General features: G+C 43.6%; 1 protein-coding gene across 5 annotated transcripts; it reads right to left on the bottom strand.

Annotated features, from left to right (window-relative positions):
- Nucleotides 1-238: 238 nt before the first annotated feature.
- Nucleotides 239-27,607, bottom strand: LOC140390399 (FK506-binding protein-like). Of its 5 annotated transcripts, none has more exons than XR_011934630.1 (3): nt 26,003-27,128; nt 6,698-8,235; nt 239-1,205 (listed from the first exon to the last, which is right to left on the bottom strand). XR_011934630.1 is itself a non-coding variant. In XM_072475541.1 (3 exons), exon 3 carries the CDS (start codon nt 8,118-8,120, stop codon nt 7,176-7,178), a length of 945 nt encoding a protein of 314 aa, XP_072331642.1. In that variant the 5' UTR covers nt 8,121-8,235; nt 15,763-15,916; nt 26,003-27,129; the 3' UTR covers nt 6,654-7,175. The 5 variants fall into 5 exon arrangements, 4 of the variants coding, with proteins under 4 accessions (XP_072331642.1, XP_072331643.1, XP_072331641.1 ...); XM_072475541.1 differs by lacking the exon at nt 239-1,205 and adding an exon at nt 15,763-15,916 and having other exon boundaries at nt 6,654-8,235; nt 26,003-27,129; XM_072475542.1 differs by lacking the exons at nt 239-1,205; nt 26,003-27,128 and adding an exon at nt 27,536-27,607 and having other exon boundaries at nt 6,654-8,235.

Genomic DNA, 27,607 nt, shown 5'->3' with positions numbered 1-27,607 from the left:
TATAGAAATAGGTCAGTTCAAAGTGGAGATAAGAAAATAACTTTCACCTATATGCTAAAAGCCTGGCCTGTGGTGTTATTAAGATAGAATCACATCAAGGGGGAAATCATGGGCGAGGCATTTTCAGAACCCTAAAATGTATCATGGCGTTCTACCAACCTCTCCCTTGAATGGATTTGTTGCTTTTCCAAGCACACTGCTTTTTCCCTAGGTGTGGGATTACAATTATGGACATGTGGGTTTTTAAACACAAAACACTGTTTATTCCATGAACTCAACTTAACATCTCAAATAAACATTGGATCTCTTCACACCCCTTACTTAAAGGATAATTCAGAAAATATTGCAACAGTAAATAACTCCTTAAAATGTTCCTTCAAACTTCTAAGAGACTTAACACCTTAAACAGTATCACATCAGGTTAAGAAAAAAAAACCCATCAACTTCAAGGTTTCATTTTTCACTTTTGCGCCAACCACTAGGAAATGTACACAGTAAATATACCTTTTTGTTTTTAAAAATAAAACCACATCACATGCAAATAAAATAATATAGCCCATTTTTCTTTGTTCTTCTTCCTCCAACCGAAATCCTTCTCGATTGACAGTCTCTTTGAACAAAGTCTCTGTACGATCCATCCATCTCTACTCCTCGGCAATCTGACAGGAACATTGGTGATTACAGCTTTCAGGCAGTCAAATGCCTGTTGAAAGTCCGCTGTCCATTGAATTTTTTTACGTTTCTTCAGCAATTCCATCAGTGGAGTAATCACGCCACAAAACTTTTGCACAACTGTTCGATCAAAGCCATTCATGCTAAGAAATCGCATTATTTCCTTTCGTCTAGAGGATATCGGAAACTCCTCAAGGAAAGTGATTTGGGCTTCTCCAAATTCACTTTCGGCTAGGTTCATCACCAAACCCGCCTCCTGAAGTCGATCGAAGAACTCCATATGATGTTTCAAATGTTCTTTCCATGTCTGGAAGTTGGAAATAAAAGCAGATTGTCCCAATTTCTCAATGCAATCCTTCAATGGTGGGACAGGATAATAAGTCCGTTCTTGTAACTGCATTCACCTTTCTATAGTCCGCACACAACCGTTGGATACCATCTGGTTTAGGTACCATCACTATGGGTGAGCTCCATTGGCTGCAACCCACTTCAATTATGCCATTCTTCAGCATACTCTCAATCCATGTGTTAACCTGTGCCAATTTTAAAGAATTAAGTCTACATGGATGTTGTTTGATAGGAACAGCATTTCCCACATCTACATCATGTATAGCCATTTTAGTACTTTCCAATTTATCTCCACAAACTTGCCCATGTGATATCAATAACTCTTTCAGGTCAGTTTGTTTGTCCTCTGGAAGGTAACAACAATTCATCCCAATTTTTAAGAGCATCCTCATTTTCCAATTTAATTTGAGGAATGTCAAATTCACAGTCATCTGGATTTGGTTCGTCACTTTGAGTTGGAATCATTAAAACCTCCTTTTTCTCTCCTTCCCTTTCAAAGTACCTTTTAAGCGTATTCACATGACACACTCGGTGTCCTTCTATCTGGTGTTTTTACCACATAATTCACCTCACTTAATTTCCTTTCAATCTGATACAGTCCACAAAACCTAGCTTTTAAAGGCTCCCCATACCGCTGGTAACAACACTAAAACTTTATCCCCACTGGCAAAACTACGAACTTTGGATTTCTTGTCCGCTACCCGTTTCATCACATTTTGTGCAACTTTCAAATTTTGTCTAGCCAATTCACCTGCTCTATTTAATCATTCCCTAAAATTTGACATGTAATCCAATAGTGTATTTTCCGATTTCTCACCCACCAATTTTTCCTTTATCAATTTAAATGGTCCTCTTACCTCATGACCAAAAATTAGTTCAAAAGGACGACATTTGATAGACTCATTAGGTACATCCCTAAATTGCAAACAATACGAATGGGATTCCTTTATCCCAATCCTCTGGATAATCTTGACAATATGCCCTCAACATTGTCTTTAATGTTTGATGCCACCTTTCTAACGCTCCCTGCGATTCTGGATGGTACGCAGTTGATTTAAAATTGTTTTATTCCTAAGCTATCCATAATTTCTTTGAATAACTTTGAAGTAAAATTTGTTCCTTGATCCGATTGAATTTCTGTGGGTAGTCCATATCTAGTAAATAATTTAAGTAACTCCTCCAGAATCCTGTTAGCTGTAATATTACATACTGGAATGGGCTCTGGAAAACTAGTAGACACATCCATTACAGTCAAAAGATATTGATTCCCACTTTTTGTTTTTGGAAGCGGTCCTACACAATCGATTAGGACCCTTGTGAAAGGTTCCTCAAATGCTGGAATAGGTATTAAGGGTGCTGATTTTATCACTGCTTGAGGTTTCCCTATCACTTGACATGTATGACATGATTGACAAAATTTAACTACATCTTTATGTAGTCTAGGCCAATAAAAATGTTTTTGTATTTTAGCTTGAGTTTTCCTTATTCCCAAATGACCTCCCACTGGTACCTCATGTGCAACTCGCAACACCTCCTTTCTATACCCTACCGGCAGTACTACTTGATGAACTTCTGCCCATTTTTCATCCGCCTGCATATGTACAGGTCTCCATTTTCTCATCAAGACATCATTTTTACGGTAATAACACTCTGGTATACCCTCCGATTCATCTTGCGTATATGCTTTCTGATATATTTGTTTTATTTCTAGTTCTTTCTGTTGTAACTCCGCCAATTTTCCTGAACTAAAAATATCCACCTCATCCTCCACCTGGTCTTGTTCTTTTTCAACCATCTGATCAAAAATAGTTTCTGATAATTGCACATCAACTTCATGTTCACTCTTTGATTTCTCCTCGTCTTAACCTGTGACTTTGTGACCTTGTTACTACACAATCCGGAAAAATCCCAGGATATTCGTCCTTCAACACTTCAGTTGTCTAATTTTCCACTAGCTTATCAACCACAGTAGGCATCACTCCCACCTGTGATCCAGCTATATCATTACGCAAGATAAACTGTATTCCCGGACAAGATACTTTATCTATTACTCCTACTACCACTTCACCACTCTTCACTGGACTTTCCAACCTTATATAATGGAACGCTACTCCTCTCACCCTGAATTCCACATATCACCACCTTTTCTGGCAACATTCTTCCCAAACTACAAAATTCCTCATCTCTTACCATTAAAGATTGACTCGCCCCTGTATCTCTTAAAATTGTGACTTCTTTACCTGCTCCTCCTGATACACATGAGTAAACTTTACCCACACAAGTAAATTCCTAAATACATCTGGCACTCTTAACAATTACTTCTTGAACAGGCTGTACAATTGTTTCCACCTCCTTTGCTTCCCTTGGGCTTTCCTTTACCACTCTAACAAACCCCACCGTCTTATCCTGTTTTACCACATCAGCCTTCCCAGTGCTTTTCTTCAACCACCAACAGTGTGACTTTACATGGCTTAGCTTATTTCAGTGAAAACATCTGAAACTTTTCATTTCTTTTCCACCCTCCTGGATTTCTTTTTTAATCTGAGGTACACTGTCTTTATTGTCTCCCATCAGATCACCTTTACCTTTACCACTTGAGTATTTCTCATGTCCCCAGTTTCTATCCCTCACCGGCTGAAACTGATGTCGGAAACCAATCTTTGATTTATTTACTGATTCATAATCATCTGCCATTTCCGCTGCTAATCTCGCAGTTTTAACCCTCTGTTTCTTGCACGAGTTCTCACTACATCAGGAATTGAATTTTTAAACTCCTCCAAAAGTATAATTTCTCTGAGAGCTTCATACATTTGGTCTATTTTCAAAGCCCTTATCCACCTATCAAAATTACTCTGTTTGAGCCTTTCAAACTCCATGTATGTTTGACCAAATTCTTTCTTTAAATTTCTAAACCTTTAGTCTGTAAGCTTCAGGCACTAGCTCATATGCACTTAAGATGGATTTCTTCACCTCCTCATACGTTCCAGATACCTCCTCCGGTAGTGATGCAAACACTTCACTAGCTCTACCTACCAGCTTTGTTTGAATCAGTAACACCCACATGTCCTGTGGCCATTTAATTTGTTTAGCTACCTTCTCAAATGAAATGAAAAAGGCTTCCACTTCCTTCTCGTCAAACCTTGGCAATGCTTGGACATATTTAAATAGATCTCCACCAAGCCTTCGACTATGACGCTCTTTCTCACTATCCTCATCACTATCATCCAACTGTACGTTTCCCTTTACGTCTGCCAATTTTAACTGATTGTCATGTTTCATGGCCATTTTCTGAAGTTCAAACTCCCTCTCTTTATCTTTTCCCCTGATCTGTATCTCCCTTTCTTTTTCTTTTTGTTCTGCTGGGGCTATTCTTTCTTTTCTCCTTTCTTCTCTCTCTTCTTTTTCCTCTCTCTCTCTTTCTTTCTTTTTTCTCTCTCTCTGTTTCTCTTTCTCTTTCCTCTCTCTCACTCTCGTATGCCAGGCGCTTTAATTCTTTCTCATGTTCCATTTGTTTAATTTGCAACTGAATTTTTGCCATTTCCAATGAGTCAAACTCTATCTCAGGCAACTTTAAATGCTTAACCACCGCCATAATTACCTCATCTTTTTGCATTTTGTCAGGTAATGTTAACTGCAATGTTCATGCCAAATCTAATTTTGTTTCTGTCCATAAAGTACTACGTGTGACATTCTCCACCCCCAAAATCTTCTGAGCCTCTGAAAGAGCCATTGTTCACAACACTCTCCCCACTTAAACTAAAATACCACACCAGAAAAGCAACAATCCTTCACTGTCATTAAGTTCACAAAAGTCAATCCAATAGATAGACTTTTATCCCCCTCGCGCCCCCAGTTGTTATGGGCGAGACATTTTCAGAACCCCAAAATGTATCATGGAGTTCAACCAACCTCTCCCTTTAATGGATTTGTTGCTTTTCCGATCACATGGCTTTTTCCCTAGGTGTGGGATTACAATTATGGATACGTGGGTTTTTAAACACAAAACACTGTTTATTCCATGAACTCAACTTAACATCTTAAATAAACATTGGATCTCTTAACACCCCTTACTTCAAGGATAACTCAGAAAATATTGCAACAGTAAATAACTCCTTAAAATGTTCCTTCAAACTTCCAAGAGACTTAACACCTTTGAATAGTATCACATCAGGTTAAAGGATATATATATTTTCGGTAGAATGGCAGAGATATATTAGCTTGGTTGATTTCAGCTCCAGCACCTTGCTTTCTTCTTGCAGCTCTCTGGACACACAGAGACACACACCCACTGCTCCCTGCTTTTTAAACTGAAACTAAAAACCTGCAAAACCAAACTGCAAAATGGCTGAGCTCCACCCACTCTATGACATCACTGTTTTCTTAAAGGTACATTGCTTGAACATCCATGTCTAAAAGGCACTCTCGCATGACAAGCAGAGTAACCGAGTACAAGAGGAGAGGAAAGCTAATAAGCAGGTACAACTATAGCCACGTTAGGTGAATTGAACATTCTAAATTCTCCCTCAGTGCACCCGAACAGGTGCCGGAGTGTGGCGACTAGGGGCTTTTCACAGTAACTTCATTGCAGTGTTAATGTAAGCCACTTGTGACACTTATAAAGATTATTATTATTACTATTATTATTAATAAGCATGCTCCCCCGAAAACAAGTTGGTGCTGAAAGCTGCTGTGAAAAAAAAAATCTAAAAGAAACGCTAAGCTGAACTGAAGAAAGGTTTTCCCTAACTGGAAGATAACTTGTGGGTGGTAACTGTATGCTGGATTTAGCTCATAGATTATACAATATTGGATGTTGTTTCGGAAAGGAGCATCTCTGAGTTCTGGAACTTTGATAGCTGTGAACATGGGTTAACTTCATGAGATACTGTGTGTATAGCCATTATTGTAGTTAATTGTACTGTTGTAGTGCATTGTAATCTTTCTTGTGTGCTTTAAGTTAATAAATATTCTTTATTAATTGATTACAAGACGACTGGACTTTTCCTCACTGGTTTGCATATCCTTCCTCATATTACACCAAATTGACAATATACACCACGAAAAACTGGTATTCCAAGTTACCCTTCGGGATATCCTTGTATTTAACATCACTGAGGTTCTTAAGAGGAGTAAATGTTACCAGTGGTGGAGGACAGAGATTTAAGGTTCCAGACATTTTACATTCACAAATAGCAGTGATCCGAAACAGCCAATTGTCAAGGTGCTGGAGTAAAAGGAAGATGGAAGATTTGAGTAAAATTGGGAATAAAAATAAAATTGGAATAAAATAAAGAATTGGATAAAAGGGGATCCGAGATGAGTGCAGCTGTCAGGAGGGTGCAATATGCGAATTAGCATAGCAGTAGGAAAACAAGAGTTTACCTAAGTGACTAGGTAATGATCCTGCTCTCCAACAGCATGTTTGCCATGATGAGTGCTCTCAAAGAAGTTTCACATTAAATGTGGGTCCGAGACACATTCCCATCGTCAAAACTCCACAACCATAACAACAGCTTTTCCTCAAATCAAACTCAACCACTAGTTAGTTAAAATTGCAACTGTACAAATTTGACATGTGTACTTCAGCAGCAAAATATTTTCTGGTCTGCATGAATTAACAATCTACAAACGGGTAGCTTCACAGGAAATTTGGCAGTTTATTTAAGAGTTTACGTACAACATAACAGATGCCACATGTGGTTTTCACAAAATCAGGAACCAGAAATTTCCAAGCTCTTGGCAATATGCAAACTTCCCTATCAAACAGAAACAAAACTCTGGTTAGCCTCAGTGTTGACCCTGGTGAATTAAGCATACAATGAATAACTACTTATGATTAGCAGCCAAACTTCACAGCAGACCTTCAGGTATCCAGTCACAGGAATGCACCCAGTTTTCAATACATTCAGAACCACCTGGATTATTTGCAAGTAATTTGACATTATAGTCACAAATAAAGTCATGGAATGAGCTGCCTGGATCTTTTGCGATACCATTTTATCATGGTTATAACCCCACGGTAGAGTACAATACTGAAGCATCCTTTAACACATAGTTAGGAGATGACATGGCATTTTCTTATGATCAATTGGTATTTGTCAATGAAAAAAAGTGTGTGCTGCAAGTCGATTAGTTATCTAGCTGTATCCACACTCTCAGATGAACAGCTTACTCATTGCCTTGCCTATTTTTTCATTTTGTGCTTTGACCTGCTCATTAAGGACCCGGAGTTGATGTGCAGCAGCTGTGTTTCCCGGCTCCAATAGCAGCACTCTCCTCCAATCATCTCTGGCTTTTTCAAACACGTTAATGGAGGCGTAGGCCTGCCCCCTTCGGTACAGGCACTTCACGGAGTCAGGGTCGATCTCCAGTGCCTTTGAACAGTTCTGGATGACATGTCTGAACTGCTTCTGTTTTAACTGGCAGGCAGCCAGGTTCGAATACAAATCCCTTCTAGCCCGGTTGTACTCTTCTCCTTTCTCGAGAGGGAGGTCATATTTCATCGTCACCAGCAGCCTCAGGGATTTTGCATACCGCCGTGCAGCTCCAAAAAGATTACCACTTTTAAAATGCTCGGTGCCCTTGACTTTGTGGTACATGGCCACCTGCCACTTTTCCTCAAATTCCATTTGCCAGGAGTCGTAGTGGAAGGTAAACTCCTCCAGTTTCACATACAATTTCAGTCTAGTCCCACAGTCTGTGAACTTCTCCATCAACTCTGGAGCCAGGAGTACCTCACACTGCTCTCCCAGCAGCATTGTTTCAACACATTTCTCAATTATTTCTGCAAACTGGGTATCGCTTTCCCCAAGAATCATCTCAATCGTCTGATTAATCCCATTTTGGAAATGGGTCCCTGCATCAAAATTGCAGGAGGGTTCTACTTCCACACAAACTCGACACTTACAGCCTTCTTTGGCTTTATCAAGGCCACTACCTCGCTGTAGAATTTTCTTCACAAAGGAACCATCTGGGCATGCCCAAGTGAAAGGCTCAGGATCAGTCCACTCTTTAGTGGGAGCATGTGGATTTCTAGCTTCTTCTGGTCCATCACGGTGATTGGTGACCTCCGAGGTCTCACTCAATTGGTTTTCAGCCATTATTCCTCCACTTGAATGACCATTCCCATCTCACTGAGGCGCAATTGGCTCATATAAATCTGACTGATGTGATGGCGCCAAAGCCGCGTGTACAAATCGACCATTTGGTAATCATCTGCAAATTTATTTTTGAAAAATAAAATACCAAAAATTAGAATGAGCATTCAAAATAAAGTTCACAACTTTTCCTGATGGTATCTGGCTCTTGGTGTACACATTTAAAAAAGGTACCAGAAGCCTTATTGCACCACTTCCAAGTAGCCACTCTTTACGCTCGTCTTAGGCAGAACAGTTGTTTGTCAACTTTTGTCAGAGATGTTGCAGCCTGTTCATCCCACACTTTTCAACAGTGTTTTGGTGTCTATTTCTGGGTGGGCTCTTAAATAAGTACCATTTTTTAACGCCAGAACCAACCTTTATCTTGTGAACTCAGCATGAGCTGGAAGTTAAGAGGGCAAATGCCCCACGCCAAGGCCAGGGTATACATTGAGTACATGAGTGACAGGTGTCTAAATTTGTTCAAATTGAGCAAGCGAGTCTTTACTTATCTTGTTTTGAATTCTGAACGCTGGACAAGCAAGTCAGTCGCGTCATGGCCCTCGTCTTAAATTTGGAACGTGTCAAACAAACGCTCATGATCAGAATGAAGATTATAGTTGGAAATCAGTACTAGGGATGTAGTTGAGAGAAAAATGGCCTGCATGAGTCAAAATTTGCAGAAATGCCACTGCCAAGTCCAGGCGCTTCCAGAGATGGTTTAGGAAATAGAAAAGGAAAGTTAGTGAAACCGATCGCTGTTTGCGACAGCTGAGGGAGTGCAATGATGAACGTGATAGATTAAGACAAGAAATAGAAAAACTGAAGCAAGATAAGGGAGACTTTAAAAAATTGACAACAGAACAAAACCACAAATTACAAAATGATCTATTAAATATGGGACAGTTCCAAGCAGTGTGAAAGGACTTTCCTGGTAAAGGTTAGAGCACTTAGTGGCAAAGCAGTAGATCAGAAGCAAATAGCTAAATTGACAGATCAGAACAAAAATTTAAATGCAGTAATCACTGTGCTGCGTTCGAATACCGTTCGGAATAGACATGGTGCTGCAGACCATTCTAAATGTCGATGGGAAATTGATAAATTAAAATTCCAGTTACAAATACATAGAGGGATGATATGCGCCTTTGGTAAAAAGGAGGGTCAACAGTATGAGCATAATATTAACCAGTGTGACCTTGAAAATAAGCTGGTCGATATAATGATGAAATAGGCTGGGGACCACCCGCCATGGACTGACAGTCCAGAACCCACTGATTCTTTGGACTGTGGGAGGAAATCGGAGCACCCAGAGGAAACACAGGCAGACATGGGAAGAATGTGCAAACTCCACTTTGTCATTCAATGTTACATTTCTGATAATGACTTCAGCTGATGAAAATAATCAAGAGATTTGTCCTCGAACTCGCCATGTTTAGCCTTCAAATGCCTGACATTTTGAGGGTTTCAAACTTTCATTCGTCAGTGCTTCCCTGCATATAAAACAAATGATCTTTGAACCCTGGTTTGCAGTGATGCAATCAATAAACCCACACCTCAAGTAATCATCTATCCTGTTTTGTCCTGTTTTCAGCTTCTTCTTCATGGGTTGTTCAGCAGAGCCCCTGGAGTTCATACCAGCACTGCTGGCAGCTGCAAAATGGAAGAATTTCTCTCACGCCCAGAACTCGTTACATCAGCGTCCGTGACCTGCTCTTTGCCACCACTCCAGGCAGCAAAACACTGGCAATTTTTTTTTTTTTTTTTTTAAATCAACTGGTCCTGGCGTCAGGAGAAGACGTTCTGCCTCGCTGGGCAGGCCTGCGCACTGCTGAGGGGGCACATATGTGCAGGACAGCCAGCTTTCTGAGTCGGTCACGGCCAGTATTTTTTAAAAGCTAGTCATGCCATTGGGCACTACTTTTCGCAATTGGCAACACCGCGGCGCATGGAACAGTGATCGGGAACACCGCGACGCCCACCCGCGGATCGCGTCCCTCGGTTTGAAAATGACCGCCTTAGATGAAATGAGAGCAGCTCGTCCACAAGCTGTCGGAAGTGATAGGGGTGATCCTGTAGGTAATTTAAACAAGTGTAGACAAAGAAAGGGAGAACTTGCAGCGTTTGCTAATAGGTTGTGGTTTCATTTTAATGCAGTCTACAGATTAAATTTACTCAGATACAACTTAGATGGGCGTCTTGGTCAGTGACCCAAGTAATCCATTCTTCAGAGGGATAGAGAATTTTTTTTTTACAAATGTTTTTTATTGGGTTTCTGAACAAAGTATATTTACCGTTATGTACACAGAATAATAGGAGAAGAACACACACAACCAAACAAAAAAAAAAAAAAAAACTGGTAGGGTATTATGCACTAGCTCAACACCAGCAACTCTGTACAATTGGCAACATTATTTTTAACACAAGTAGGCATCTTTTGTGGCGGGGGTGAAACTGGGAGGTACATATACATTTGGGTGCCGGAGCAACAATTACAGAGGGCAATACGTGAATGGATCTGGTGTTGGGGGATAAAGAAATTTGATGGAATTTGACCCCACAGATCCAATGCATAATGAAGCCTGGATACTTAGGAGACGGGTCAAAAGAAGATCTTGGAAAACAAACGAGACAAAATACCCTCCAGAAGCAAGGCCCCATTTGGAGAAATGAGGTACGAGGTAGAGGAAGAGGAGGTTACCAACAGGGACCCCCCCCCCCCACCCCCAGGGAACCCCCATCTCCATGTAACAGTAGAATGGTCAGAGGCAGACAACCCTGGACCACAGAAATGAGGACACCCAGGACCATGGGACAAAGGGGAACCGGTCCTCATGATCAGTGTTATACTTGTGGTGGCAAAGGGCACTGTACAAGGTATTGTCCATCATCTCCTAGCAATAATCCACCATGAGGGGCACAGAACAGAAAACCATAATTGCCCCTGGATGGACCATCAAGAAATGGTCAGCCAATGGCACCTCTGTACTCCAGTGACTATTACCCTGGCCCCTCTGGACCAAGGAATAGTGCACAATGCTAACAGGCCTTTCCTTTTTGGGTCTGTAACACCAAGTGGAATAGTGTAGGATATCCACTCGTTGATGGCGATGTAGAAGGGCTCCCTGTCGAATTTTTATGAGACACTGGAGGTTCCCGCACTAACCTGAATATAGCCCATGGGATTGATCCATCTTGGAAAACTAAAAGAACAATAATACTAAGTGGATTCACCAGCCACTCTTAGAAAGGATTTGAAGCACAAGCATTATAATTTAATTAGAAAACATGGTATGTTATCAACCAGCTCTTTTAGTAAAACTTTGGTGGATTGCTGCTAGGGGACAATGGAGAATCCCTTGCAATGTTCCCTTTGCCATACAAGTATAATATTGATGAAGAAACGTGGTTCATCATTTGACCCTGTAAATTGTGGTGTACGATACATGGGAAACCCCCGGGAAGAGTCCCCCAAAGAAATATCTACCGGGGAATACAGTGAAAGAATTTGCACAATTGGACAGTTATGGGTTAACGCCCAGATGTCGTCAGATCAAAAGGACGTTCAGAAACTGATAGATGAAAATAGAAATGCTTTCGCCGCAACGCAAGCATGACTGCGGCAGATTGGAAGGCAAGGCTTTGATAGAAAGCGCAGATCCCAAACCCAAAAAGCAGGATGGTTTTCCCGAACCTAGTTGAACAGGAAATTACAACAGTAATTGCAAGTTTGCTTCATCGAGGGGTCTTACGAACGATAGCCTCCACGATTAACTCACCGATTGTTCCTGTTTGGAAGTCAGATGGCTCTTGGCATTTAACTATAGAGAACTTGGGACAGCACGGTGGCGCAGTGTGTTAGCCCTGCTGCCTCACGGTGCCAAGGTCCCAGTTTCGATCCCGGTTCTGGCTGACTGTCCGTGTGGAGTTTGCACATTCTCCCCGTGTTTGCGTGGGTTTCGCCCCCACAACCCAAAGATGTGCAGTTTAGGTGTGTTGGCCACGCTAAATTGCCCCTTAATTGGAAAAAAAATGAATTGGGTACACTAAATTTTTAAAAAGACTATAGAAAACTTAATTAAGATAACCCCCTTAATGGCGCTAATAGTTGCAATTATCCCCGAAGCAATGATGAAACAGAGCCGTCAGGCAAGATACTTTACAGTTTAGATGTTAGTAATGGATTCCGGTCCATTCCACCAAAAAGGCAGTGTCAGTACAAATTCACCTTTACATTCCAGGACCAACAAAACACTTGGACATGCCTACCTCAAGGGTTCCCCAATTCATCCTCAATATTTCACCAAAGTTGGCACAAGGTCTAACCAGATTCTCAAAACCAGAATGCCTAGTACAGTATGTAGATGGCTTGCATCTTCAGACAAAAACTAGGGAGGAGTATTTGCAATTGTTCAGTGAATTACTGAACCTTTTGAACAAGCTGGAATTAAAAGTGAACCTCAAGAAGCCCCATATCATGAAATCTCAGGTTCCCTACCTGGGAACAACCATTACATATGGAAACTGAAGGCAGCGCGGTGGTGCAGTGGTTAGCACTGCTGCCTCACGACGCCGAGGTCCCAGATTCGATCCCGGCCCTGGGTCACCATCCGTGTGGAGTTTGCACATTCTCCCCGATTTTGCGTGTGTTTCGCCTCCACAACCCAAAGATGTGCAGGGTAGGTGGATTGGCCACGCTAAATTGCCCCTTAATTGGAAAAAATTAATTGGGTACTCTAAATTTATTTTAGAAAAACATATGGAAACAGAGAACTAGAAGGTATAATAACAACCATTACTAAGTTGCCATTGCCAACTAATTTGAAATCACTCAGATCATTTTTAGGCCTGGCAGGTTACTGTAGAAATCACATGGATGGATTTGCTATCAAAACTGATCCCCTGTCAGACCTATTAAAGAAAAACGCCCCCTTGGAATGGAAAGAACAATATACTCAAGCCACCTTTGAGCTAAAGCAAGCTCTAGCTAAGGCACCAGCCCTACAGGTCTCTGACCCTGAACTACCTTTTGTGCTAGAAGTAGCAACTACTGAAAGCCCCATTTCAGCAGTCTTACTGCAAGAATGGCATGAGAGATTGGGACCTATTGCCTATGCATCTCGGTTACTAACTCCTGTCGAACAAGGCTTTACAGTCTGTGAAAGACATTTACTTGCAGTATTTTGAGCTGTGCAGCACTTTGCATACATAATTAGATTAAATCCATTTACCAACCGAACAAAACACACCCCTTTCCAATTGTAATTAGATGGAAGAATAAAAGATGGTACAGTGAGCCAAAATCACATTGCCTGCTGGACTCTGATGCTCCAGGGACAGGCCATAGCTATAAAAAGAACCAAACGCCCACCCTCTTAGCAGACAATTTGCATTATAGTGGGGAGCCACACAAGTGTCAAATTTCGACAGCAAATGATCCCAAGGGCCCTTCGTGCCAAAACAAAACGGGGGAGGTGGCAAGGCAAAATCCACCCACCAAACAAGCACTGAAATACACCAAACAAGCACCAAAACAAATGACAAAAGACACCCAAACCGATAAATTAAAGATTTTTGTCGATAGTTCCTCTATGGTGGAGGATGGCATCCAGTTTTATCGTTTGTTTTACAGCTTGTATGGCGGGTGGATTTTGCCTTGCCACCTCCCCCGTTTTGTTTTGACACAAAGGGCCCTTGGGATCTTTTGCTTTTGAAATTTGACACTTGTGTGGTTCCCCACTATAATTCAAATTGTAAAACAGGATGTGGCATCTATGTTGAAGATTCAAAAGGCAATGTCATACATAAATTCACACTTAAACTGCCCAGTGCTATAAGCGCACAAGCAGCTGAACTGGCAGCTGTGGCTTACGTTGTAAGTTTCCACTAGGATTTTCCAACCCCAGTAGACATCTATTCAGATAGTATTTGTATGTGCAACAGCCTAACAGATTTCCTATCCCTGTGGGAAGCCAGAGGCTTCATATCTGCATATGGTAAACCCTCTGCCCCTCTCCTTAAATACATCCTATCACATGCCCAAGGCATCATTTAAAAAAAATATTTAGAGTACCCAATTCATTTTTTCCAATTAAGGGGCAATTTAGCATGGCAAATTTAACCTACCCCGCACATCTTTGGGTTGTCGGAGTGAAACCCACGCAACAGGAGGAGAATGTGCAACTCCACATTGACAGTGACCCAGGCCGGGATCGAACCTGCGACCTCGGCGCCATGAGGCAGCAGTGATAACCACTGCGCCGCCGTGCTGCCCTTGCATCATTAAGGTAAAGGCTCATCACAGGTCTTCTCCTGCCAGCAATGTAAGAGCAGATGAGTTAGCAAAACAGGGTGTCCATGACGGGATCCTGGCAATTTCCTACTCTCAAACGAACAGAACAAATTGGTGCAGTAGCCACTAACCAAATCAAGATCGAGGATCTTGAAGCAGCCCAAGGCGAAGATAAAGAAATTACCTCAATCAAAGAAAGCAATATGTCTGGCTCCTACAAGAATTGGAAAAACAAATTAGAAATTAAGAATGGCCTGGTACTAAAAGGAAGTAACCAAATCATTTACCAGTGACATGATGACACAGACATCAAGGAATTGAGACAACCACTGACAGAATTGGAAACTTATGTTGGTGGCCAAATTATGCCAAAGGTGTAACATTACATAGAAAATTCTATAGCAACCCAGACCACTACGCAAAGAAAGGGGAATTAAGGCATACCCGACACATGGAAGGACCATTCGATTGCAGATCGATTATGTAGGACCTTTGCCACCCTGCAAAGGGAGGTACAATTATATCCTAGTGGTACTCAACACATTTAGGATTCTACCCAGAAATCCTTCCCCACCAGAACAAATAAAGCCAAGAGCACAGCGGGGATCTTGATACAACAGGTATTTTTACCTGTTGGGGCTTACCCCGTAGTATTGAATCTGACCAGGGTACTCACTTTACATCTCAAATGATGCAGAACGTAATGGCACTATTAGGAATCAATCAAAGGTTTCATTTAGCCTATCACCCACAATCCAGCAGGACAGTGGAAAGAATGATCAGAACCCTAAAAATAATGATTCAGAAAACAGTGCTGCAAAATAACTCAACATGGAATGTGGTGCTACCCGTTGTATCAATGTTAGCAAAAAAATACTGTATCCAGCTCCACTGGATTCATACCACATGTCCTAATGATGGGACAACCCATGAGGGGGATTGAAGCACTTTTGGGATTGGACCTATCTGAACCTGAACTGGCAGCTGTCAGTCGTGAAAAAGTTGTACAACTAATGGACAACATACAAGCGGCCAACTTAATCACAGCTACAAAAATGGGACAAAAGAAAAAGGCAGCAACCTATTTTGATGGAAAGGTAAAACCTGTGGAATATGATGTGGTCAAAAGGTCATGTAACAGATATACCAACCCGGAATCTTCTTACCCCCAAAATATCATGGCCCGTACTCCATGGTTGACAAAGTAAGCCCCTCAGTGTATAAAGTACTATTGGATTCCGGGAAGACCAGATCGTACCATCTGAACCAAATGAAAGCATTTGGTAGCCAATGTAATCACACACACCATGTACTTACTGACGCTTGTGAAACTGTGCCTCAGCCTCCAGCAGTGGCAGCAGGGGAAGAAGCATCAAGCTTTGCAGCTGGCATTGTCCAACCTCCAATTAATATAAAATCCAGAAAACAAAGAACCCCATCTCCAGTTTGGGCAAGGAAATGCGGAAGACGGCTGACAAGAAAATATAAAGAGGGCTTAGATTGGGAGCTCTCTGAACAATTTGACAGAATGAGACTGTAAATAAGAGCAGTTGCTCGATTTGATGTACTTTCTAACAGTTATCTGAATTACTGACAGGTTGAAATTTTAAAAATTACTATTAACGCCACCAATACAATTAAGGGGAATTTGGGACAGTATTTTGGGAAATACCAAACTAATATCCAATTGTTACCCGACGATCTACATTGGATTAAAGAACAGTTGGAAAGAGCCCACCAAACATTCATTAGAGTTATCCAACATGCCAAAGAAACTGAGTGAAAGATAAAGACTATTAAAGAAACGAGTTGGTGGGATGATATTTGGAACTGGGGTACAAATGTACAGATTCACCCTTAGATAAAGATTATTTCTCATATTACTATGATTATAATGATTTTCATACTAGTATATCAAACTTATACTTGATGATGTTTAAACATTGGAGAATCAAGATGGAAAAGAAATTGAAAATTTAATTGTTTGCACGGAAACAAGAGAGAATGTTAGACACGGATGACGACCTAAAAGAAGATGCCATTCCAAATTTTGATGTATAAGCTCGCTAAGGGAATAAATGTGATGTAAGCTGTAATTGACTATGAATAATGTCAGTTTAGAGATAATCACTTAAGGACTTATCCTAAAAGTTGCATAACCAATGCTAAACATGCATCTGTGTGAGAATTGTCAAGCTTATGAAAAATGAATTGTCAAAATACCAAAGTGTAGCATAGCTTGGACAGAAGTACGATGTATGCCCATTTATGAACATGAACTTAGCTGAAGAACTGGACACTTAATTGTGATCCAAAATACTGTTATTTAATAGATCAAAACGGGGAAAGGTAGCGATAAGACCCGGTTTTTGGTAAACAACCAATTACAGGCATGATTGGAAGTTTTGGTCAACTTGAACATATTCAAGGACCTTAAGATCAATGACCTATTTAAAGGAGAGTTTGCAATGCACAGATCGAAAGTTTGCAAAATGTAAAGCAGAACTTGAGCTAACACCTGTGACCACAATGACTGAATATTGAAGGACAATGTCTGGAAAATGGACCTGTGGTTAGAAGAATGACATCATTCGATAGTTCGAGATGGATCAAGAATTTGACCCATCAATGACACAGGTCAGAAGAGTATAAGAATCAAGCATCAAAGGCTTTTGCTTCAGTGACGGCCTAGGACCAACCTCGCACATGTAGCACCCTAAGTGAAGGCTCAGAGAACAGAACAGGCCTCCAAGAAGAATTTGGCCAATTCAGTTCAAAGGGATAATATCTACTTATGTCTGAAGCTGACTCGAGGCAAATTGCGACCAGTGAGGCAAATTGTGATAAAATTTGAATACATGGTGTATTTGAGCACGTTTAGTGAATAAATCATATTGAATCATAAGTTCAATGTACAGTGTTTGTTTGATACAAGACTGTTTGACCTCTCGTCAGAATACAGAGACCAGGGTCAACAAGTGTCTCGCATTCAAGAGAGGAATCTCAGTTGAGTTTACATTTCCTTAAGGACCAATAGCCACTGCGGTAACAGCAAGCTCATTATCAGGAATGTAACCTGTACAACTTAATTTCACAGCATGCAGCACATTAATCATTAGAGGTCACAGACCCGAACAGTTAGCTCAATTTCTTTCCCCACAGATGCTACCGACCTGCTGAGTATTCCCAGCATTTTCTCTTTTAAGTTAAGAGTTCCAGCATCTGTGATATTTTACTTTTGTAATTGTGGTAAATAGTCGTTTTACAAGTTGGAGCATGATAGACAGTGATGTTCCCAATGGATCAGTGCTAGAACCGCCTTTTCTATTGCTGCACGCTGGCATAGTAGTCAGCATTGCTGGCCCACAGCAACAGAGACTCGGGTTCAATTATAGCCTTGGGTGATTGTCTGTGTGAAGTTTCATTCTCCCAGTGCCTGCGGGGGTTCCCTTCCACAGTCAATAGATGTGCAGGTTAGGTAGATTGGCCACCACCAATGCGCAGGGTTTTGGGTTCGGCTGGGGGAGAGGGCTGAGGTAGAGTGCCCTTTCTGAGGATCAGTGCAGACTTGATGGATCTTAAAGCCTCCTTCTGTACCGTAGGGAGTCTATGGAACCTGTATATTCATATGAAGGAAAGGTTTCAGAATTCACTGTTGAGAGCAATCCTGGGGTAAGGCTCGCAGTGAGGACGATGCGGAAAAGACTAACAAAATGGGTTGACAAATGGCAGATGGAATTTAATACAGAGAAGCACAAATGCAGGACAGGGAGAGGTGGTACAGATATAGTTCTAAAGGAACATGGTGGGGGCAAGAGAAATTCTTGTGCACAGATCTTTGAAGGTGGCAGGACATACTGAATAAGTAGTTAGCAAAGCTTGGGATTCATAAGACTTATTGAGTACAATAGCAGGGAGGTTGTGTTGACCATTTGTAAAACTCTAGTTCAGCCACAGCTATAGTATTGAATTGAACCGTGGTCATCATCTTAGGAAGGACATGACGGTTCTTGAAAGATTGCAGAGGTGATTTCCAGGATGGAATTGAAGGAGTGTCATACGGACTTTATTATTATTAAAATGTTAACTCTGGGCGCAATCTAACCAAATTGCAACAGAGTCCTGTGCCGAGAACATTTAGCCAGGCGTTTCCCGGCAATGCTGAGAAACACCATGATATATATCGGGACTTTGTTCCAATCCGGGGCCTCAACAGGGAACACCCCTCTGAGGCTGGGCTTAGTCCCGTTTCCTGCACTGGGGAGTTCCGCTCGCAGGAACTCCTCAGTGCAGAAAGAGGTTGGGGCGCCATTTTTAAATGGCATCCCGATCCCTCTACCCTCTACCAACCCCCCCCCCCCCCCGACGCGACTCCCAAATCCCCCTCAAAGCCCCAACTCACCAACAAGGGAGTCTTTACACCCACCCACACCCTACCACTGGTACCTTGGCACTGCCAGCAGAGCACCCTGGAAGTGTTCCTGCCAGTCTGGCAGTGCAACCCAGATACCTTGGCAGTGCCAGTCTGACACCGCCATGGTGGTCTTGCCAGGTAAGCACTGCCAAGATGCCCAGGTGGCACCAACAGTGCAAAGGTGCCACCCTGCCCAGAGGGCAACTACCTGGGGGCCTCCGATCCCCTGAGGAGGATTTTGTTTTTGTTAATTCCTTTACAAGATGTGGGCAACCCTCTACCACCGCCGGACCGTGGCAGAGATCCAATGGACTACATCCCCTAAATTTTGGGCAACCTGGTTGGGGGGGGGGGCGGACAGCTTCCCAAGCCCCCCAGAACACAACAGGGCACACAGGTTGCCCGGGGCAAAACCCAAAACTGGGGAGCAGCCGAGGGCGATCATAGCTAAGCTGCACCAGTACCAGGACCAGGAAAAGATCCCGAGGTGGGCCCGACAGATTAAGTCGTGCTCATTGTAAGGGCACAGAATTAGGGAGTATCAGGACATTTGGGCTGAAATTGCAAAAAATAGGGCCGAATTTAATAAGGAAAAATCGGCACTCCACAAGAGCAGCGTGAGGTTCGGCATGTTGTTCCCGGCCAGACTCTGGGTAACGTACCAGGGGAAAGAGCACTCCTTCGGCACCCCGGCAAGAGCGGCCCCTTAACAAAGGGATTCACTGGAGTGCAGGGGCACATGCACCAGGTAAATATGGTTGATCCTGCAGGAATGGGGGGGACAAAAGCCCCCCCAACAGGATAGTCACCTGGAATGCTGTGGGACTTAACGGCCCAGTGAAAAGATCTAGTGTCTTTGCGCACCTGCTTCGATTTGATTTATTGTCACGTGTACTGAAATACAGTGAAAAGTATTTTTCTGCGGTCGAGGGACAGAACATACATAGTAGACAAAAGAATAATCAACAGAGAACATTGACAAATGGTACATCGACAGACAGTAATCGGTTACAGTGCGGGACAAGGGGCCAAACAAAGCAAATCCTAAAAAGCATGAAGGCTGACATAGTATACCTCCAGCAGACACACCTGAGGGAGAAGAACAGATTACTGGTCAGGAAGGGCAGGGTAGGACAGACGTACCATTCATGCTAGGGACGAGTGCTAGGGGAATAGCCATCCTGATCAGCAAGAGGACGAGGTTTACGGAGACTAGGACGGTTACGGACCTAGGGGGACAGTACGTCATGGTCAGTGGTGTCCTGGAAGGGTCATGGTAATGTGTATGCTCCCAACTGGGACAACACAAACTTAATAAAAAAGACATTGGCGGAAATCCCCGACATTGATACACACCGACTGACAATGGGCGGCGACTTTAACTGTGTACAGGACCCACGGAGCGACCTATCGAGCTCCAAAACAGGGAAAAAGACAGGCATGGCTAAGGAACTGGGAGCAATTATGGAACAGATGGGGGTAGTGGACCCGAGGAGATTCCTACACTCGCGAGAAAAGGAATTCTCGTTCTTCTCACAGGTGCACAAGGGATACACCCGCATCGACATCTTCGCAGTGGGAAAATCGGTGCTTCCGGGAATTCTCGGAGCGGAATACTCCGCGATAGTCATCTGCAACTGCACACCACACTACGTGGATGTGAGGTTGGAGACGTGCCGTGCCAAGGGCCCCACATGGAGGCTGGACACGGACCTCCTGGCCGACAAGGCCTTCTGCCAGAAAACATCACAGGCCATAGGTGGCTACGTGAGTAACAACCGGAAAAGGGAGGTCTCACCCTCCACGGTCTGGGAGGCACTGAAGGCTGTGATCAGAGGGGGAATTATAGCCTACAAGGCGCGTAGAGATAGGGAAGAGAGGGAGACCAGGCAACAACTGATTGACTCCATCTTGGGAGGTCGACAGAAAGTTCTCTGAGGCCTCGACCGTAGAGCTTCTGGCAGAGAAGAAAAAGTTTCAAATAGACTTTAACCTGCTATCCACCAGGAAAGCAGTGTACCAACACCGGTGACCTTTTACTAACACGGAGAAAAGGCTAGCCGCCTAGTGGCTCACCAGCTGATAAACCAGGCAGCCGCGAGGGAAATGGCGCAGGTATAAGACAGCAAAGGCAGACTGGTAGCAGAATAAGAGGTTAACTGAGCATTCGAGACCTTCTACCTTCGGACCCCCCCACCCCACCCCCACCCCCCCGACAGAGATGAGGGGATGAAACAGGTCCTCGACGGACTGGAAATACCAGTTGTGGAGGAGGACAAACGGGGTGAGCTGGAAGCTTCAATAGATCTGGGAGAAACCATCAGCTCTTTGCAAGCAGGGAAGGCGCCGTGATCAGACGGGTTCCCGGCAGACCTCTATAGAAAATTCGCACCGGTCCTGGCCCCACATCTAAGGGACATATTCTCAGACACGCTGGCAAAAGACACTTTGCCTCCCACACTAGCAAAGGCCACAATTTCATTGATACCCAAAAAAGGTAAAGACCCGATGGAATATGGATCATGTAGACCCATTTCGCTGCTAAATGTGGATGCAAAAACACTCACAAAGGTCCTGGCTAAAAGACAGGAGAACTGTGTACCAGAGGTGGTCGCTGAGAACCAAATGGGTTTCATCAAGGCAACTCACTGTGATCATCAAGTGGCTTTGAACATAATAATGACACCCCCCATGGAGAGAGAGAACACCAGAGGTGATCGTCTCCCTTAACACAGAAAAGGCCTTCGACAGAGTTGAATGGAAGTACCTCCTCGAGGTATTGAAATGGTTTGGGCTAGGAGCAGGATTCTCCGCCTGGGTGAGACTCCTGCACAACGCTCCCAATACAAACGTTCGCACTAATACCACCAACTCGGAATATTTCCATCTACAAAGGGGCACATGGCAGGGATGCCCATTGTCTCTGCTCCTGTTTGCACTAGCAATTGAACCTCTGGCGATAGCCTTGCGGGACATGAAAAGCTGGAAGGGCATCCAAAGAGGAGTGAGCGGGCACAAAGTTTTGCTCCATGCAGATGACCTGCTCCTGTACGACTCAAAGCTACAGGAAGGACTGAAAGCAATCATGTGGATCATGAAGGAGGTCGGAACCGTCTCACGTTACAAACTGATGTTTACCTGGTGTTGTAAAACTTCTTACTGTTACAAACTCAACCTGGGCAAAAGTGAGGCATTCCCAGTGAACCCAAACGGGGGAGGGACTGAGCTTGAGGGGCTTCTGTTCAAAATAGCCCAAAACAGATTCCAATACCTGGGGATCCAAATAGCCAGAGACTGGACACAGATCCACAAGTGGAACCTGACCAGCCTGGGGAAGGAAATCAAAAAGGACCTGCAAAATTGGGCCATGCTCCCACTCTCCCTGGCGGGGAGAGTGCAGAAGATCAAAATGAATGTGCTGCCGAGATTCCTCTTCCTGTATATGTCCATACCGATCTTCATCGCCAAGGCCTTCTTCCAAAACGTAGACAGCTTAATTATGGCGTTTGTGAGCGGTGGGGGAGGGGTCCCCAAATCAATACTGCAAAGAAGGAAAATTAAGGGAGGCACTGCCAAAACTGCAAAAAAAAACAACACCTCCAAACCACTGGGCAGAAACAGCGGAAAGAGTCAGGGGGTGAGTGCACCAACCTAACTCGGGAGTGGGTGTGAATGGAGGGGGCCTCCTGCAGGGGGATGACCCTCCGGGCCCTAGCCATGGCAGCACTCCCATCCCACTCGACAAAAAACACATCTAGCCCAGTGGTAGCAGCCACACTGAAAACGTGGGGCCAACTAAGACAGCAGTTCGGGCTAAGGTCTAACATGTCCCCTATGGCCCCCTCTGCGGTAACCACAGATTCCCGCCAGCTATGCTAGACGCAACCTTAAAAAAATGCTGACAGTTAGGGACTTTTACATAGGTCATAGGCTAGCGACACTGAACGAACTGACAGAGGAATGGGAATTGCCGACAGGACAGGAAATGAGACACCTACAAATAAAACACTTACTCCGCAAAGAATCAGTTGGGTACTTGGGCCCCGAAGACCACACTATTAGAGTACCTGATGAACACGGACAGTAAGGAAGGGGAACTCTGTGGGAAAATATATGGATAGCTACTGGACAGAGTCCGAACACCACTGGACGAGATCAGATGGAAATGGAAGGACGAACTGGAGGCAGAAGTGGGGTGGGGACTCTGGAGCAAAGCACTGAGCAGTGCCAACACCACCTCCTGCTGTGCAATGCTCAGCCTCATACAGTTCAAAGTGGTGCACAGAGCACACCTGACCAGAACCCAAATGAGCAGGTTCTTCCCCAGGTGGAGGACAAATGTGAACGGTACCAGAGAGGCCTGGCCAACCACACCCACATGTTCTGGGCTTGTGCCAAACTTGTTGGGTTCTGGACAATCTTCTCCGAGGCAATGTCCAAGGTTGTGGGGGTGAGGGTGAAGCCATGCCCAAATGTGGCAATCTTCAGCGTTTCAGAGCAGCCAGAGCTACACATGGGGAAGAGGGCCGACACCCTAGTTTTGCGTCCCTAATCACGCACTGGTGAATCCTGCTTGGCTGGCGATCAGCAGAACCACCCACAGCTGCAGACTGGCCGGCAAACCTTTCAAAATTTCTCCAGCTGGAGAAGATAAAATACGCCGTCCGAGGGTCGGAAGAAGGCTTCCTTACTGCATGGGGGCAATTTGTCAACCGAGGGCAGCACGGTAGCACAAGTGGCTGGCACTGTGACTTCACAGCGCCAGGGTCCCAGGTTCGATTCCCCGCTGGGTCATTGCCTGTGAGGAATCTGCACGTTCTCCCAGTTCTGCGTGGGTTTCCTCCGGATGCTCCAGTTTCCTCCCACAGTCCAAAGACATGCAGGTTAAGTAGATTGGCCATGCTAAATTGCCCTTAGTGTCCAAAAGTTTAGATGGGGTTATTGTGTTACGGGTAACAGGAATAGGGAGGAAGTGAGGGCTTAAGTGGGTCGGTGCAGAAAAGATGGGCCGAATGGCCTCCTTCTGCACGCGGAATTAGACGGCACCAATTTGTAAATAGAGAAACATAAGATAAAGCCTTTTTGCACTGTATAATAAATGAAAATGAACAACAATGTACAGAATTTGGAAAATGCCAATAAAAATATATATATATTTTTTAAAAGATGAACAGCAGCATACGATGTCCAAATACAGCAAATCTACACAGCATAGGGGACCATTCAACCCATCATAGAACATAGAACATAGAACAATACAGCGCAGTACAGGCCCTTCGGCCCACGATGTTGCACCGAAACAAAAGCCATCTAACCTACACTATGCCATTATCATCCATATGTTTATCCAATAAACTTTTAAATGCCCTCAATGTTGGCGAGTTCACTACTGTAGCAGGTAGGGCATTCCACGGCCTCACTACTCTTTGCGTAAAGAACCTACCTCTGACCTCTGTCCTATATCTATTACCCCTCAGTTTAAAGTTATGTCCCCTCGTGCCAGCCATATCCATCCGCGGGAGAAGGCTCTCACTGTCCACCCTATCCAACCCCCTGATCATTTTGTATGCCTCTATTAAGTCTCCTCTTAACCTTCTTCTCTCCAACGAAAACAACCTCAAGTCCGTCAGCCTTTCCTCATAAGATTTTCCCTCCATACCAGGCAACATCCTGGTAAATCTCCTCTGCACCCGCTCCAAAGCCTCCACGTCCTTCCTATAATGCGGTGACCAGAACTGTACGCAATACTCCAAATGCGGCCGGACCAGAGTTCTGTACAGCTGCAACATGACCTCCCGACTCCGGAACTCAATCCCTCTACCAATAAAGGCCAACACTCCATAGGCCTTCTTCACAACCCTATCAACCTGGGTAGCAACTTTCAGGGATCTATGTACATGGACACCTAGATCCCTCTGCTCATCCACACTTTCAAGAACTTTACCATTAGCCAAATATTCCGCATTCCTGTTATTCCTTCCAAAGTGAATCACCTCACACTTCTCTATATTAAACTCCATTTGCCACCTCTCAGCCCAGCTCTGCAGCTTATCTATATCCCTCTGTAACCTGCTACATCCTTCCAAACTATCGACAACACCACCGACTTTAGTATCGTCTGCAAATTTACTCACCCACCCTTCTGCGCCTTCCTCTAGGTCATTGATAAAAATGACAAACAGCAACGGCCCCAGAACAGATCCTTGTGGTACTCCACTTGTGACTGTACTCCATTCTGAACATTTCCCATCAACCACCACCCTCTGTCTTCTTTCAGCTAGCCAATTTCTGATCCACATCTCTAAATCACCCTCAATCCCCAGCCTCCGTATTTTTTGCAATAGCCTACCGTGGGGAACCTTATCAAACGCTTTGCTGAAATCCATAATCATGTTTGTGACAGTCGACAAAGAGCTCTCCAGCCCAAATCCCACACTCTAGCTCTTGGTTATGACATCTCAAGTCCATATCCAAGTATTCTTAAATTGAATGAACATTTCCACATCTGCTACCTTCTCAGGTAGCGAGTTCCAAACCCCCACCATCCAACCTTCCCTCATATTCTTCATTCTGAGCAACATCCTTCCAAACTCCCTCTGTACCTTCCCCAGTACAATCCTTCCTGCAATACGGTGATCAGGATATGCACAATTCAAACATAACTGCCCTGCTTATATTCTTCCGTTCAGCTAATAAACACAAGTATCCACACATTCTCAACCATCTGATCAACTTGGCCTGCTATCTTTAAGGACCTCTGGACATGCACTGCAAGGTTACTCTGTTTTTCTACACTTCTCAGTGTCCAACCAATAATCGTGCACCCCTTTACCTTGTTTGCATTTCTGAAATGTCTAACTTCACACTCATGAAGGAAAGTGTTTCAAACCATGCTTCCCTGACTCAAGCAGCTCTCAGTTATCCCACTGGGTGTAAAAACCAGAAAAAACGTTTGCTGCCTGTTAGTGACATATTTTGACTGGACAACGGAAAATCCCTTTGACGCCAAAAGCCATTTGATCTTGAAACATAATTGAAATACTGAAAGCAAACTAATTTTCTTTCAGAAGCCCTAACTCTTAATGATACAGCTTAATTTGTCATATGGTTTCAACAAAGTGGAATAACATGATCAATACTTACGCAAGCAGTAATGAGGAATTGGATTCTATCCTTGCTCTACAATTCCTTGCTCAACAAGTTAATATCCATCAGCAGCAAGCATATAGCTGCAATTATTCCACCACTGTGCAAGATCAGTAGAATGCAGACACCATGATTGGCTGCCATAAGGGAGCTAATAATTTTTTTTAAATGGCATTAATATTTAGAAGGAGCCCACATTCAGAAGGTTAAGCAGTCTTATGAAAAACGTCTTGCTTCTAAAACTAAAAGAAATTTTGCTTCAGGAAAGTACAGCGAATATCCTAAAATCTGAAACAAAAATGATGTTTTTCATATTTTGTAATACTCCACCCTGAAGGATACTTCTAAACCTCCAATATATCAGTCATCCAAAACATATGTGCCTCCTCCACATGTTATGTTACCATCCCATCACCAATCATTTCCTTCACAATTTGCCCCTCTCCCACTGTCTTCAATCCTCCTGTCACTCCTTTCAGTGAATGTGGTCAAGAATAACCCCTCTCCCCTCAGTCATAATCTCCTTGAACTCTTTATATGAATAATTACACTCCCATCAGTTATAGCTCTCCCCTCTCTTCAGCTTAGCTCATCCTCAAGTGATAATTCTCCCTCTCCTCAATAATAACCCACCAGCAACGCCTCAAAATAATATTTACCACCTCCTCAGTACATATGATTCACCTTATAATTCACCTTTCTGTTCAGTAGTTATTCTCTCTCCTATCAGGAATAATTATTTCTTCAAAAATGTTCCTCACATACTTTCATAACAATCCCCCATACCACTCAATAATTCCCCTCCATAATAATCTACTACCCTCAGCAATAATCGTGCATATCTCACTCAGTCATAATCCTCAACAGCCCCTTATAGAAATAATCCACCTTCCCAGTGATAACTTCTCCCGTCCTTAGTAACAATCCTCCCACTAATTAATAATCACCCTTTCATCTCAGAAATAAAACCCCTCTCTCCACTCTCCCCCTCCATAATAATCCCCACTTTCCCTCAGTAATAACCACCAGCCCAAATAGGCCACCTCTCACTACTCAGTAATAATTCACCCCTTTCTCCTCAGTAACAATCCCCCAGTAATAATCTCCTTTCACCTCAGTAACAATCACCCCCTTTCCCCCTTAGTAACAATACCTTCTTTCCCCCTCAGTAACAATTCCCCAGTAATAATTTCCCCCTTTCCCCTCAGTAATAATTCCACTTTCCCCTCGTCACAATCCCCCTTCCCCCTCAGTAACAATTTCCCTTTTCCCCTCAGTAACAATTTCCCTTTTCCCCTCAGTAATAATTCCCCGTTTCCGCTCAGTAATAATCCCCCAATCCCCTCAGTAATAATCCCCCAATCCACTCAGCAACAATCAGACCCACCCTCATTCCCCTCAGCAACAATCAGACCCTCCCTCCCCCATTCCCCTCAGCAACAATAAGGGGGAATCGGTATTCAAGGTTTAGGAAGAGGCCGTGCAACCCGCCCTCGCCGCGGCCCCGGTCTGCCGGCTGCTGACTTCTACCGTGCCCGTGTGAATGACGGTTGAAGATCCAAAAACCCTCGCGAGCTCCCCTCCGGCACCCACCAACCATCA

The sequence above is a fragment of the Scyliorhinus torazame genome, chromosome 14 (genome assembly GCF_047496885.1).
Source record: "Scyliorhinus torazame isolate Kashiwa2021f chromosome 14, sScyTor2.1, whole genome shotgun sequence".
Taxonomy (NCBI): Eukaryota; Metazoa; Chordata; class Chondrichthyes; order Carcharhiniformes; family Scyliorhinidae; genus Scyliorhinus; species Scyliorhinus torazame.
This window is presented reverse-complemented; position numbering and strand designations above follow the sequence as displayed.